Genomic DNA, 15345 nt, shown 5'->3' on the forward strand with positions numbered 1-15345 from the left:
TGTATGATTTTTTATGAATGTCTAAGAACCCCTGTTGACGAGTTGTACATCCCTAGGCAACTCAAACATAAAAAAATAAAAGTCAAAAACATTTAACACAAGAGACTGAAAAATGCATCTGAACTGTTTAAAAACGGATTGTGTTCAACCATCATTTTCAAACATTTAAACTAGACAAACTGTGGCATTTTCTTTCCTTCATTTCTAATACACAATAAACGTAGAAACCAAAATAATGCTTCATTTTCATAATATCTTTACTTTATATTTGAGGTTTGATAACTTACTTACGAGTTAATAAAATACATCTGATAGACACTTCCATTGCATAGGGAAAGATAGAGACAAAGTGTTTATAAAATACATTCGAACGAGATAAGCGATAGAGTGTTTTTTTTTAAATGTTCTAGATGTAACAAATACAATTCCTCGAATACAGCTCCATACATAGTGGGATCTTTTGACCAAGTGGGTATATTAAAAAATAAACAATAATTTCATGCACTTTCCATGAGACAGCATTAAAGGGACAGTGTGGATGTGTGCGGAGAAAAACAATAGAAAATCGTATAGAAGGCAAACTGTGAGTTCGTTCGCCGCAGGACACATTCATTTGGTATTTCTATAGTTTTGCTGGCTGGCGAACGGAAACCCGGTCCAGTGCCGGCGCTCTGCATAGGTCGCAGCTTTGTGTTCCGTGCCGTGCGCACGTCGTTTGATTTCGTTGGCTTTGGCTAATGGTGCACATATGATTTGTAAAACTAAACGTACGTACGTGGGCTCTGTCGTGTCCTACAATAATTTCTTATACATTTACAGTGTTAAAAACTCTTTGGCATGCAGCACAACACGCCGGTTCACCATCCTGCCTGGGTTGTATTGATTGTTTCTGCCTTTCTCGCATTTCCCAACAAAACCCTTTACCTTTCTCCTGTTTCGTGAACCGTGCGTTCGCCTTTCTGTCTTTTTTTTTCTCCTGATTTGGCTTCCTATAGCTTCTCTTCCTATCCTATCGCAACCTGTGGTAAGTTCTGTACAGTGGTGTTTCGATTCCGGCCCTGTGCCAGCTTCTAGATACAATACAATTGCTTGCACGAAACGGGCGCACTTTTAATGCTTCCATTCAACCGAGTCCGGGGAAGCCATTCCGTGCGGATGATGCTCGTTTGTTTACGATTACAGCTAAGACTAGGATGATAGCAACATTTAAAAACAAAACAAAACCCCACTCGTGCAAACACGCGCCGGCAATAAAAACTAACTCGTTTGCACCCCCCACATTGCCAACACGCCAAAGCGCCTAAATGTAGACAAAGTTACCGACACCTTTCGCCGGGTCGGTGTTGACGATCTCCTTCAGCAGTGCACTGTTACTGCTGCTGCCGTTGCTGCTGCTGCCCCGCGTGAGACCACTCTCGGCAGTGTTGGGCGCTTTCACCCCGCCGGCACTGCTCCGAATGTTGTCGGCCAGCTTCTTGTCGATGGCGAGCGCCGCGAACGACTGACTGATGGAGCGAATTTCCCGTATGTTGTACACGGGATTGTACGAGGGGGCCGCCAGCGTTGAGGCGGGCAGGAGCGAGGTGGGACGTGCGAGTGCCGCCAGCATGGTCGACGATTTGGCTGGCCGCGGCGGAGGCTGCTGATGTTGGGCACTGTTTTTGCTCTTCACCTCGGGCGGTGGGGGCAGCACGGGCGTGTCGTTCACGCCAGCCGTGCTCGACTTTTCCGGCTCCTCAAAGGAAGAGTCGGACGAGAGGGAGGAAAAGGAGGAGCAGGACGAGGATGATTCGGTCGAGTCGTTCGAGTCGGTCGAGGCGGCCGAATCGTCCAGCGAGACCGGGCAGAAGGTGCTGGTCTCCTTTAGCCGCAAGCTTTTCGCCTCGGCGGGCAGATCATTCAGCGAGCTGAGCCCATCGACAATGTCCGAGATGAAGGTGTTGGTGGGCGTACCGGACGGTCCGAGCGAGAAGCTGCCCGAATGAAGCGACAACCGATGATGATGGAGGTGATGATGGTGATGTTGTTGTTGCTGCTGCTGAAGATGCAGATGGTGGTGAGCGGCCGGGTGGGAAGCGTTCGACGAGTCGAGCGATGTGTTCAGGATAAAGTGTTTCGATTCGGCAATGGTGGCTAGCAGTTGCCGGCGCCGGGGGTAGTTGGGATTGCGCCGTACGAGAAAGTGCATAATCTCGCCCTTCTGCTGGCGCTGGAGTTGCGTCTTGAGCGGCAGGTCGTCCGGGTGCAGTTTGCGCTGGTACTCCTGGCCGGGGCAGACCTCGTAGAGGGAGAACTGTTCCACCGGCTCGATGGAGTTGTAGCAGGAGAGCAGCAGCGACAGCAGCTCGTCGGACGTTGTTTCCTCGGAGATGAGCAGCGACTTGTACTGGGAGTTGGGCTGGAGCGCGGACGTGTGAACCCGTATCAGACCGCCGGGCTTTTGCTGAAGACAAAACCTGAACAGGGGTGGGAGTGGACGAGACATTTAGTAGTGTGCTTAATTTGTTGCACCAACGCTTTGTGACACTTACCTGGAGTCACCTTTCGGGTGGCAGGCTTGTAGGAGCGCTGGCCGTGCCTCGTCATCGAGCTCCAGCACGGACTTGACACCCGGCCGACGGACGGTGACTTCCATCGTGAGATAGAAGAGCCTCGGGTCACGATGGCGCATCTTGCACCTGAGAAGAAGAGAGTCCGAAATCAATATAAGTCCGAAGGACCTCCAACAACCTGAAGCTGTCTCCCGCTGGCAGTACGATGCTTACCTTCGCAGAACCTGCTGGACGACGCTCTTGCTGGTGGCATCATACGAAATCCCCAACGTTTTGTACTCGATGTCCTGCCGCAAACAGGCCGTGTAGATTTTGATTGTCGTCTGGAGATGATAGGACAAAAGCGAGAGAAAAAACAGATCAGATAAAGGAATCAAACAAACCAGCTCAAGTGCGTCCAACACACCCGAACAAAACAGATGTTTTGAAAACAAAGCAACAAATTCCCACCACAGTATGTTTTTTCGCTCCAAAATTTGTAAGCCCATCCCAGTTCTAATGAACCTCTTCGCTTCCCCATTTTCTGTACCGTTATCGACAGCTTAGAGCAGTTTATTGCCGGCGGGTTTTTTGGGGTAAAAAGGGCGACCAATCCGAAAAGGACATTAATCTCGATTTTTGCAGGTAACGCTCAGGCTGGATAGGGAGTCCCCTTTGTCCCGCTGAACCTCTAATCCCATCGCCCACTGCCAACCAAATAACTGTTCACAAAAAGGGCAAAAAAGGGTAACATCAAAGTGGGGCAAGCTTAGGGTATTTTAGTGCGGCCGTGTACACCTTCATTACGACATTCGGCTCCGAGACAATTCCGATCCGATTATTGGTTCGGGGGATTGGAGGGTTCCGAATGGATTTAATTTGCACAGGATAACCTTTTTCCCCCGGGCCGGGCCTTTTCCAAGGAACGTTGTAATAAATCGTTAGCCGGGGAGGTAGTCGTGGAGTGGAAGAGAAGAAGCCGTCGATAAGACGATACAATTGTAAGCAAAGTTAGTGCTATAAACGCGAGTTTGCTATAAAATTTAAAATGTTGAGATTTATTCGATTTTTAAGAGTTATGTCCTCTTCAAATCTGAATTACTGCAGACAGATGTTAGTAAAAAAGACACTTAACAAAGTTCTGCATTCATTGGATGTTGTTAATTAAAACATTCCAGCCATGAACCTTCGCTTTTATAGGAAGTTGAAGTGTTAAGTCTCCCTTTGAACAGGCAGTCGCTGAGAGACATATTAAGTGATTGTTTATTTTCCACCTCCAATGTTTTATGATGCATTCAACTTGGGCGCACAGTTTTTTCCATGAAACGAATTTCCCATGTTTTCCTCGCACATTCAAATGATATCCTGGCTAAGGTTCAAGCTGGCTAATCAGCGAAAGCGGTTCCCATAACACTGCAACCTGAGCCTTATCGGAGAAGCTCCCAGACAAACAAAACACAAAAGGGGAGACAATAAAACAAGCGACTGTTTGCACTGAAACCACGAGTTTAACTTTCCACGGTGCGGTGCGTGAATTATACGCCCGCCCGATAAGCCCCGGAAAGCTGGCCAGTTCCGGGCGGCCAGGCGTTACACGCCTTGCACGCTCCCGTAAATCTTCACACATTTATTGCCCGTTCCGGGGCGCTCGGCGAGACGAAGATGAAGCGCGATCATGATCGACCGGTGTGCGTCTTGTCAGACCCCAAGAGAAAGCGCGGGAAACGAATCCACCAGCACACGAACGATCGTCGACCTGAAAGGAATCGCGTGCCGCAAACTGTACGCGTGATCATGCGCAAGCGGAGGCGATTGTGTGATGCGCCCACTGCACTGTTGTGACTGTGAGAGAGCCTTTTGTTTCTTTCCTATTTTGCTCCCAAACCCAAACCGGGGGTAAAGGGAAGGTTGTGTGCCTTGAATTTTTGCCCATCGGTCGGGTCGAGTCGGATGCAATTCCGTAATTTATTGTCGCAATAATCGCACCCCACCCTGTGCCGTCAAACATTCCACGCGCGTTCCACCGAGCGAAGTTTGCGTGTGATATAGAAGAAAAACAATAGAAGAAAACCGCAGCCAAAGGCAGCAACTGGGAAATGGAAGGTTGACTGAGCCCGCAAGGGAAAATGCTCGAACTTAATTAGACACATTTCCCCGGTGGCTAAGATCGGATGAGCAAACGGGAGAGAAATAGAGAGAGAGACAGATGGATGGAATGAGATAATTGTCTCCAACGCTTCGAGCCAGCTTTTGGTTGCCATTGGAGACCTTTACTCGAAGAGTCACATACTCGACACTCAACACTTTCACCCTTCCAAGGCCAACTTGGGGGGAGATAAAAACTGTCACCCCATTCCCCAGTCGCTGTAAATCCACTCAAACCCAACTCCGGCTAAGATGGGGGATGGAGTTGGCTGAAGTCGTCATCACTTACGTTCAATTTTCGCACCCATCGCCACACCGCGTACTACACCATGGGAATACGTTCCAGATGGTGCGTACGCTCGCAGGAACAAAAACACACTCCCGCTAACGCGCTTAATCGTTCGACTGGAAGAGCGCGTGCGGAGGCTTTTTTCTCGCCCGCAACCCGTCGCCCAAATCAACTGAAGCAATGCATCAGGACGCGTACCGCGCGTGGTTCAAAGAAGGCAGGCACGTTCCCTCCCCTTTCCACGAATCTTAAAGTCGGCACAAACGTGTGCCGTTGTTCCGTTGTGGGGACGAAGAGGCTCGTCAATTAGGATGGCGGCAACCGACAGCCAGACAACAGACCGATATGCCCAACCCTCCTGACTGTTGGCCACACAAAACCGGCGCGAAACGCGGTGGTTCGTTTTTCGGTGGAAAATGATTTTCCACACGGTTTGCTGCGTACGGTTGAAAGCCATTTCTCGCTTCCAGTTTTGACAACGAATCTCGCTAAAAGCTGCTATCTTTGCCGTTCGTCGTGCTGCTGTCGCGCTGCTGATAACGCTTTTCCTACACACAAAATGAGCATTTTCCATTTCCAAAAATATCCAGACCAGGCAACAGGTTGGTCGGTGGAAGAGGAGAGAGAGAGAGGGGGAGTACGCGGTAAAAACAGCCACAACAAAGCACCTTCTCGGGGAGGAGTGTTGGGTGTCAAAAATGGGCAAGGGAAATGGTTCACGCATCCTTTTCGATTTAATTTCCATTTTCCAAGCTGGTGCGCATCATCGTCTGTCAAGGTTTGTAGGAAGGTGTTGTGGTGAAGGAAAATGTGTTTTTTTCTGGGGGGAGCTCATTCTTTATGTGTCTTGGAGATGCTGTACCGTCAGCTCATCGACCAGAACGCTCTTAAAGTGCGAATCGCGTGCCTGTAACCGTTTCATGGTCTTCCGTTTTTTCGCTGTACTGTAATAGCGATAACCCGCGTACTGGTGGAAAGCAATTCAAACCTGATTCGAAGTTACGTTTACGACAGTCGCAATCGGTACGTTTTGTATGAAATTGGTGAAATTGTTTCTAAAACAGTCAAACAGTGTGCCAGCAAGTACACTACAGTGTAAGCAGTAAAACGTAACGACCCTTACCCACTGGTTGTGACTTTCCTCCTGTAATCATCACGGTGTGTACTTCGGGAAGGCAACCATAAGCCACATAAACTCTTATCAAACCACGCACACACACACACATACACACCAACCGCTACAGGAAAATCCCGTCCTATCAAAACGAATGTGTCTGGCAAAAAGGACATCGTGTCGCGGTAAGCTGAAACCTCACAATGCAATCATCGGCGTTCGCACCCTCCACGCAGCCCAAAGCTCGTTTAAAGCATTTCGAACCCGGTGGTGGCAAGTTCAAGGATGTACTTTAAGCTCAACAGCAACTACAACAAAAACCTCTGGAGTCTGGAAGCTATCTGATTGATTGGTTTTAGGTCTCTTCAAACCGTCACCACAGCACGGTTAAAGGTGTTAAAAATAAATCTCCTGCCCGGGTGTGGCTGTAAGTTTATACCTTTTTGTTTTGATTCCTCTTCTGCGCGCGCCACGCGCAGACATATTGCGTCGTAAATTTAAGCCCACTAACGGCATGAAAATAAATCGCTGTCTGGGATGGAAAGTTGTAAAAGCTTCGAAGCGCGCAAAAACAAACGACACGTTTAAGGTACGTCAAGCGGTGCCCAATATTGTGTTCGATCTTTTGCCTTTTTGAAATGACAAAAAATGAGAGTGAAGTAATTTTTTTTTTCTGTTTTATTGTTTTACTGTCCAATTGTTATTTGCAAAGTTTCTTTGAATGATTAAAACAAACAGCAATTCCCAGTTGAATTTGGAGCATTTTTTAGACAAAACGAAACTGTAACATAGAGCCAAACAGTACGCTGTAACACAAAACGCTGAACATAGTGTGTGGAAAACGCTTTCCCCAACACCCAAAGGATCAATTCGAAGGACGATGACAAATGAAAAAGTGCCCAAAGTCACAAAACTAATCTGTAACCGTGTGCCACCGGTTTTCTCCCCATGCTAGCTGTCAATTCGGGAGTTCGACGGGGGTGAGAGAGTTGAGCTTTTGTATAGAAATGAACCTACTTTTTGAGATACTTCATTCAGCTTTTAAATGTTTTTACTTCCTACATTTTATTTTATTTTTTGCAATACACTCATCCCCACCAACTGGACTCTAAAAAGAGAAAACACACAGACAGAGAGAGAGCGAGAGAAAAACGAGTAAAGTTAAACTTAAAACAACGCCTGTTATCAAACAGCAATTTATTTGAATCGCCCAGTTGGGGAGGATGTTTTTCTTTTGCTTTCGGAAGCACCGTCGTGCTTCTGTTTTTGTAGCTGCTGCTGCTGCTGTTGCGTCTCTCTGTTTGCAGTGCTTTTCACTTTTTTGGGTGTTGGGTAAGTTCAGTTTCACGCATTTCGTGTCCAGTTATCTATGTTTGTCTTTGCCACTGTTTTTTCCCGCTTTTATGCACAGTTGACAAGTGAACACACACAGACACAAGCACAGGATGTTTAGCTACTGCAATTGTATCAAAACGTGGAAAAAATGGAAGCTTTTGAAGTTGTGGATTTGAAGCTTTTTTAGCACTATTTGTAACATTAACAGGTACGTTGATTTAAAACATTAAAGACATTTACAATGCAACGGGATCGTTGCTGATCTGATGATGAAGCGCAAAATGAAATTAATATAAATCAAACTAAAAACTTTCAAAATTAATATTTTTAGAAACAGAGCTCTGGGGGTGATGGTATGGCCGCCGGCACAAGAAACCCTAAACAAAAAGGCCCCGAAAAGGGGTGTGTGATAGTGAGAGTGATGATGATCGGGGCCCGCCCCGTTTGGGCCGGATGCACGAAGAGAAAACAGTTCGATTTCCGGTGCTAAGCTTAAGCTTTAGATGGAGAGGAGTTCATCGCACATGCCCCGAGCTCTGGTCCAAAAAATTAATGAGCACCGGTGGTCATATTTTGTGAACCGGCACTATACACTCGAAATCGAAAATTGAAACTGAAGCTCGGCATCAAAACAAACGCGAGGAACCGGAGAGGAAAGCAACGATGGGTCGATCGGGCCCGCGAAGGGCGGATACCGGTATCGGTACCGTTTTGTCTCGATGGAATGCGAAAAAATGCACATTTCCGAACTAATTTAAATAGCGACGATTGGGGTTTTTGTGGGGCTACCAGGCCTTTCGAATTTCTTTCCCCAAAAAAGCGGGATATTTGTTGAAGTTGGAATAAAAAGGGGAGCTGTGTTGTCACTCTCTTTTCAACAGTTTGGAATCATTTTATGCGAGTAAATAGGGTATGGAAAACATGCAGAATAAAATGTGTTACAAACTGCTGTAAAAGCGATATTTATTAAAAAAAAGGGTTGTCAATAGGCTTTATCTTGCTATTTGAGATAAAAAAGCAGCAAAAATCACTCTCTAGGAGTAATCCAACTCTATGATAAATGGCTACAAAAGGCAGGTAAACCATGCAACTCATCATTTGGACAAACAGAACAAGCTGACTCTGCACATTGGCAAACGTTTTTCTCTCGCCTAAAGCAACTTTCAACCATGCGTTTTTTGTACAAAAATTAGTAAAACACAAACAGCATCTTCTTTTGGCCTGCTCTGTCTTGTTAATAAAATGCTTTACATAGAAAAAAACAACCTCGAACCAATTTTGTGGTTAAAAGACACCTTTCGCTTTTTATTCTTGCCCCTAATTACCCGCTCGAAATGAAGTGGGCTGCTGGGCCACGTAAAGCGTTGATTAAAATAGTTGTCTAATGAAGCTCTGTTTGCATTGCAGAGCGCTTTTACATCCTCCCGAAAGTAGCTCCTGCTGTAAGGAACTGTTTATGATAAAAGTCGGAATTAAATACAATTCTCCTGGGCGCACACATAAAACCCCGGCAATGAGCCCAACCACACCGGTCTGACCCGGAGAGGCTGAGCATATCCTGCAGCCGCGTGTGCCTCTAATACGGTTGTATTAAGGTACTAAAACCGTCCGCTAAAAGAACTAAAAAAAAGCAACACAAGTGAGCAAATAATGAACCACAAGTAATGTTTATCCCGTGGCAAATCGTATTGTGTCCCTTTTTTTGTTGGGTGACCACCGGTACACTTTTCGGTTTCGGTGCTGTCCGGTGGAGGGACATTCCTTTCTCACTTCAGAATGCTTAATGAGCAGCGGAGCGGACCTTCTGCTTTTCGGGGCGCATCCTTTTTCGAACAAAGAAGGAAAATCACACTAAAATCAACGCCAAAAACGGAAAGAAACAACAAGCACCCAGATCACCTAGAACACTCCTTAAACTGTTTCTGTAAGCAACCGGAGCGAAAGGTAAAGAACAAGTTCACCTTATCCCGCACGGTAGGACCTCTTTCCGTTCACACGAGTGAGGTTTTGTGCCCGAGCATCTTAAGCTTGTTAAACATTTTCCATTCAAGAAAACCGCGTAATCGCTCTACGTCACCACTGGAAACACTCTCTCCTTTGCCAGCCAAAAAAAAGGAGCATGCGAAATAAGGGGGCGAAATCAGCATTAAAACGGAAGCAAACGTAAAGTTCGCTCCGCCGGCACCGAGCAAAAGCCACTTAGAAGGTTTCCATGTGGGGTGTGTGGACTCATAAGCAGATTTTAGGTGTCTGTGTGCTGGGCAAAGGGCGTACTTCCGGGGCACGCGAGTCATATGGTGGTGGGTTTCGGGTTACCCGGTCCCGGCGACGCACTCGAAAGGAAGTAATTCCGAAAAAGGACGGCCTGGGGCTCTGGAGGAATAAGGGGCACAATGACTTCCGATGAAATGTTTCCAGAAATAGGTAGAATGTATGCTCGGGAAGCAATGAGTCGTTTCGTTGCGTGCTTTTTTGGAGCAAAATTAAGCCTCTAAAGCCTCAAATTGTTGTTCACTTCAGCATAACAGTCTCCTGGTAACAACATCAAACATCAATCTTCTCTATGATTAAATGGAAGAAAAATGTTCTTTTACATCCCCCGAAAGGGAAAAACTTTCAATTTCTAAAATGAACTGAAGCCCTTCACACCAATCTGCTCACAGTAACATCTCAAACCATGACACATATTCGCAGGGAAATCACATCATCGCATCCATAACAGTCAGCGCCGTGCTTGATGCATTACAACCTTTAAAAAAAGGTCGAAGCTTTAATTGCCCACCATCACCGTCTGTGCTCTATTGCATGCCAATCCAGCACATCAGCTGCTGCATGCGTGTATACTGTGTGATTCCCAATAGTGCACACATCGGCAACACACGCAACGTGCAAGTCGAGTTCTGCTCTCCCACAACAAACGGCTCGGCGGCTGGGGGTTTTGCATACCAACAGCAGCAACGGTACGGTTCAACCCGGCAGGTTGTTGGCGCCGCGTTGTGGCGTTACAGAATTTAATTAAACCCGTGCCCGTGGCTTGCCCTGCACCTACGGGGGCGTAACGCTACACAACGCTACACAGTTAGAACGGTTTTGCAAGCCCGCCGCCCGGTTGCAAACAGCGTGCGTTCCTATCAGGGTGTTCCTTGCGTTCCCGTTGTTTGGTTTCGTTGTTTTTCGCTCTCCTTTAAAACAAACCATGCAAAATTCACCTCCAATACGGCGTTAGTTGCAGTTTCGGTTTCGCGGTTGCGTTGCGTTGTATATGTATCGCGGAATATCTGGCCCACCAACAGATGCTGCAACAAATAACACAGGCAGCAACCGTACGGTACCGTGCGACTTATGGGAGAAAAGCATGTGCAACACCGCTGCTCGTATGAGGGGGAAGTGTGTGAACAATCTTAGGAAAGAGATAGAATGAAATAGAGAGAGAGAGAAAGAGACATCACCACAGCAAGTGAAATCTTCCAGCACACGCGTTCGGTACACACGGTATGCCCGCTAGCATAAGCCCAAACACAATACTTCATTAAAATGAAGATGATTTGCTAACCACCATCGCCTTCACCCACGGCGGGTGGTTTGTTTGTGGTTCAGAATATTTCCCATCCACCCACCTTAGCGCTGGGACGCAGTATGTTACAACCACGCGGCTCTGTGAGAAGGGAGGGAGTAATGACAATAATTATGGTCCCACTCTCCCACTCCCCCCTCAAAAAACACGCTCTCCCACAAGTGCACGGAAACGGCAGCTTTGCGCCGTGGTTTCGTCAAACAGTCGACAAAGCCTCCCGAAAAATTGGGTGTCGAACCACTTCATCTTAATGAGCACCTCATCATTATCAGCAGTAGTAGCAGACCGCCCTCAGCCATCGCCCGTTGCCCGTTAAACTTATTGAAAGATTGGCAAAGGGACAGGGAATGAGAAGAGCAAATAATGAAGTTTTCGGCAAATTTCGCTCGCTCGCGCGGGTGTTTTTGTGTGCGCCCCAAATCAGGCACACTATTGTTGAAAGTATTTGCGCCATTTTATGCTGTCGCAATTAGATGCTGTTCGCGCATAGTGTTTTTTTTTTGCTTTTCGTGTCGTACACAGGCCCGCAAACATGTCAAGTGAGCGGAGAGTCCGATTGGGATTAATTGAATTACAGTTTGAGCGGCGGTAGCATAAATGAAGTGACCACTTACCTGGGGAATGGTTTCGTTCAGGCTGGAGTAGCTGGACGCTCGCGAATGGCTGCGAAGCGGATCGCCCCCGGGTGGCTCCGGGCTGCCGCACAGCGACGACGCACAGGACGTCGACGACCGCATGGACAGTGAGTCGGCCCGGCTGCGCATCGGCGAGATCTGCACGTGCTTCAGCATCTGCAAGAGTGGAAGAGAGAAGGAAGCCGTTCGATTTGCGATTAGTGGGCTGCTGTGGAAGAACTGGAACACTGGTGCGGCGGTAATGATGGATAATTTTCGCTCAAGGTACTGTGATGCGTGATCGAAACCGATCCAGCCAGGTGTGTGTGCGTTTTGAGGCACCCGGGCACCCGGCCGGACACAGCTGCGGCCGCGTGTGCTTGAGTCGGAAGCTAATTGATCAATTATTGGACGTCACCGAAGAGACACTGCGTGCGCTCAGTTTCCGACGTTCATTCACCGTTTGGCCCGGTTTGTGAGTTTTTAGTGCTGCACACTTCTTCTGGAGTGCGAATATCCAAGACACAAAGATCGCAGAAACTGTGTGGCCTGATAGCTCCCGGTGTCCCGTTCTTTGTCCGTTAGAGTAATATAGACGAGCGGAGCAGCTCCGATGCAGGAGTTATGCAAGATCATTCAGAAGAACCGTACGCAATAGAAAGCAGCACACACATAGACAGCTCGATCGATCGATCGTTCGTTTCGATCGATTGATAGCGGGCGCGGAAGTTAAACAGACATTAAAGACCCAAGTCCCATCCCGAGACGAATCGCGCAAGAATTTCACTTCTCACACGGCTGACGACTGACAACTTTGTTGCCACCGTTAGCACCGAGTGTGGGATATCATCGGCATCGGAAGATCATCACCGCTCTCGAGTCGTCGCTCCCGAATAGGGCACTGTGGTGGGTCTGGCCGGACAATCCACCATGTCTGCGGCCTGTACAACACTTCCTATTCCCGGGCTAGTTGCGCAACTCGCACGGGCACCCATTACGTGACGATTTACGTTAATTAAAATGCTTCCTTTTTTGCCTTCCCTCCTCAGTTTTGGTGACGAGCATCGAGCAGCAGCACCAACAGCAACAACCAAATTAGACAAGCCCCAACAGAGGCTCTAAAGATGTAGGCAAAAAAAGAGAAAGATAAACTCTGTCCAACGCACGTCTGAAAAAGCGAGGAGACACAAGGGAAATAGATATGCCAGTGTTCAAGAGATAGCAGAGGACGGGCTGAGACCCCCAAAAAGAGGAAACAAAATAATAGAGTCAAGCGATAGGAGTATAACATGATCTTTCTCGGCGGATGATGATCCTCGGTGATTTCGTTTCGTGTCTTCCAACAAAAAAAACTGGCGTCTTGTGGATCCCAAGCTCGATGGCGGCTCTCCACGAAACGACCTTAGAAAGAATGCGTCGATCTCGGACCACTGGAATCCTCATTAGGGGCCTAGCAGAGACCGTAGTTCGTGTGGTAGTGAATGAGAGAGAGAGAGAAAGAGAGATCGAGCAAAGAGAAAGATCATGGATGGCGCACGGGAAACGATCCCGTTGTGTGTCCGTCGCTGCTCTACATGATTACGACATTCTTGCGATGGTTCACAGCCGGTGGACCTTACACGCATTCCAGGAATTGGATCGTCCAACCGTTTGGGATGATTTTGTTGCGCCCGTGTGCGTGTGTTTAGTTTTCTCATCCTCCCTTGAGTTTAGTCGAAGTTTTTTTTAAGTCTTTCGGATCACACTTAACATCGCATAAGGGACGCACACTATCATCTGGCTAAGATTTCCGGGCAGCAAATTTCGCCAGATTTGCGAACGGATGTCGGACAGCTTTCTCGGCTCTTTTGGGCGAGCGAACAGGTCAGGTGAATTTTGTTTATCAGCGTCCCGTGTATGCAGGGGAATCGATCCCACATGACCCAGTTACTAGCTGGGTTGCTGAAAGAAGGTTTCCTTTGACCTTCGGCCGAACTCCAACAACGCAGAACTTCCTCTTTGTTGTGAAACAACTTGTCCAGAATTCAGTTCACGGTTTCAATTACTTTAATGTGGCAGGCTTTGCCTGCTACGCTGCGTTCCCCAACGTCATACAACCACGTCCGGCTAGAATGTGGCTTTGCGTCCCTCAGCTCACCCGGTTTCCGGTTGACTTAAAACCGATCCCTCTCTTTCAACTGTACCCTTGGACCTGACCACTTCCCACCGACGACAGCGCAGAAACCTTCAGAACCTTATTCGGATATTCGGTTCCCAAAATTTACAAATATGTAAATATGCGTGCCGGCATCGATCGCAAAACATCGAGGGAAGGAAGAAAGGGACAACCCAACGGCAAACAAACTAACCACAACGGCGTGCGGTTTTTTGTTTTGTTTGCCCTCCCTCTCCCCGGTACAAAACGGGGGCCACTTGTGGGCTTCGGGAGGGCTTCGGGATTTCACAACAATGCCAGCTTAAAAGGCCGTCAGACCTCGAAGTCTGCGGGCGGTGAAAATCGTGAAATTAAACCTTTTCCAATAGAACACCGGATGCGTTATCGGTTGATTAACAGCCGGAACCGTCCGGAAGAATGGACCACGCGGAACGGGAAGCATAGAACACGGCGCACGGGACGGAAGCTGTTGTGTTTTTCCGGTTGTGTGTGGGGAGTGGGAGCTAGAATGAGAATGCCAGGAATCCGGAACGGGAAAGCAACGAAAAAGCAGGAAGCCGTGTTTTGCGGTACGATCGCGCCAACCATCGCTTCATGGGAACGGAGGTTCGGGCGTTTCGGTTTTGGCTAATGCCGAGAAGGAATCGATTTGTGTGTGTTTGGGAGGGATTGGATGTACAGGTGTCCCCCGAGATACGACTGTATTTGGGACCGAAAAAATGTCCCAAAGCAAGGCGTAAGTCGAAAAAGTCGTACGTCGAATATCTATGAATATAAAGTTTATAACCGAAGTTGAAAAGTTGGAATCTATGATATCGTGTATTTTATTTAAAATAATGTTCGATAATGCAATAATTATATTTTAAAAGCCGTATAAAACATAGATATTCAATAAAGGGTAGTTGTGGAATCTTTGGAAATGTGTGTATAACGGTTATCAGCCCAGAAATTCAAAAAAATACATCAATTTCTTGTCAATGACAACTATTAACTGTCAAAATCAAAATCGTCGTATCTGCGAATCGTCGTATCTCGAGGGGGTCGTAACTCGGGGGACGCCTGTACCATTACCGGATAGAGAGGCCTTCTCCAAACGGTTTCGGGCCAGAATCATCAACTCCAGGTTCATGCTTAGGTCTAGCCGAAAAGGGGGCGAAATTCTAACAATGGAATGTTGCGCTGTGTTCTAAGGGCTGCTGGCGCAAAGGGGAGAGGCATCTCACTTAATTAAATTAATTTACGGTCATTCTACAGAAGAACACAAAAAAAACAACCCACCCTTCAACGGAGAACCTTTGCTCCAATGCTCTCGCGGTGAAGTATTCGCCGTTCTGTGAGGGTTTGTGTATGTGTGTTTTACGAATAGAATAGTTTTTGAAGATGTTGGGATGATTCTTGCCGCTTTTGTGTTCTTTGCCGGCCACTTGTTCTAGGGAGAGAGAGAGAACGAGAGCCTTCGAAGGGGTTCGGTCAATGGGGAGACTTGTTAAGCAGGCAATAATTATTCATTCAACGTCCTCAGACCCTTCAGCTCAGCCACTCGTCACTGCTTTTCCTTCTCTTTCTCTTCGTCGTGAGTTTTGTGTGA

The 15345-nt window shown here is 47.4% G+C and overlaps 1 protein-coding gene across 1 annotated transcript in view; it reads right to left on the reverse strand.

Annotated features, from left to right (window-relative positions):
- Positions 1 to 239: 239 nt before the first annotated feature.
- Positions 240 to 15345, reverse strand: part of LOC120902670 — a 33972-nt gene continuing 18866 nt past the window's right edge. The window contains exons 2-5 of the mRNA XM_040311630.1: positions 11603 to 11779; positions 2766 to 2875; positions 2532 to 2678; positions 240 to 2456 (exon numbers count right to left, since the gene is read on the reverse strand). Of these exons, the coding sequence (XP_040167564.1) occupies positions 1301 to 2456; positions 2532 to 2678; positions 2766 to 2875; positions 11603 to 11779 (1590 nt within the window). The 3' untranslated portion in view covers positions 240 to 1300. The remainder of the gene's footprint in view (positions 2457 to 2531; positions 2679 to 2765; positions 2876 to 11602; positions 11780 to 15345) is intronic.

This window comes from Anopheles arabiensis, chromosome 3 (genome assembly GCF_016920715.1).
Source record: "Anopheles arabiensis isolate DONGOLA chromosome 3, AaraD3, whole genome shotgun sequence".
Classification (NCBI taxonomy): Eukaryota; Metazoa; Arthropoda; class Insecta; order Diptera; family Culicidae; genus Anopheles; species Anopheles arabiensis.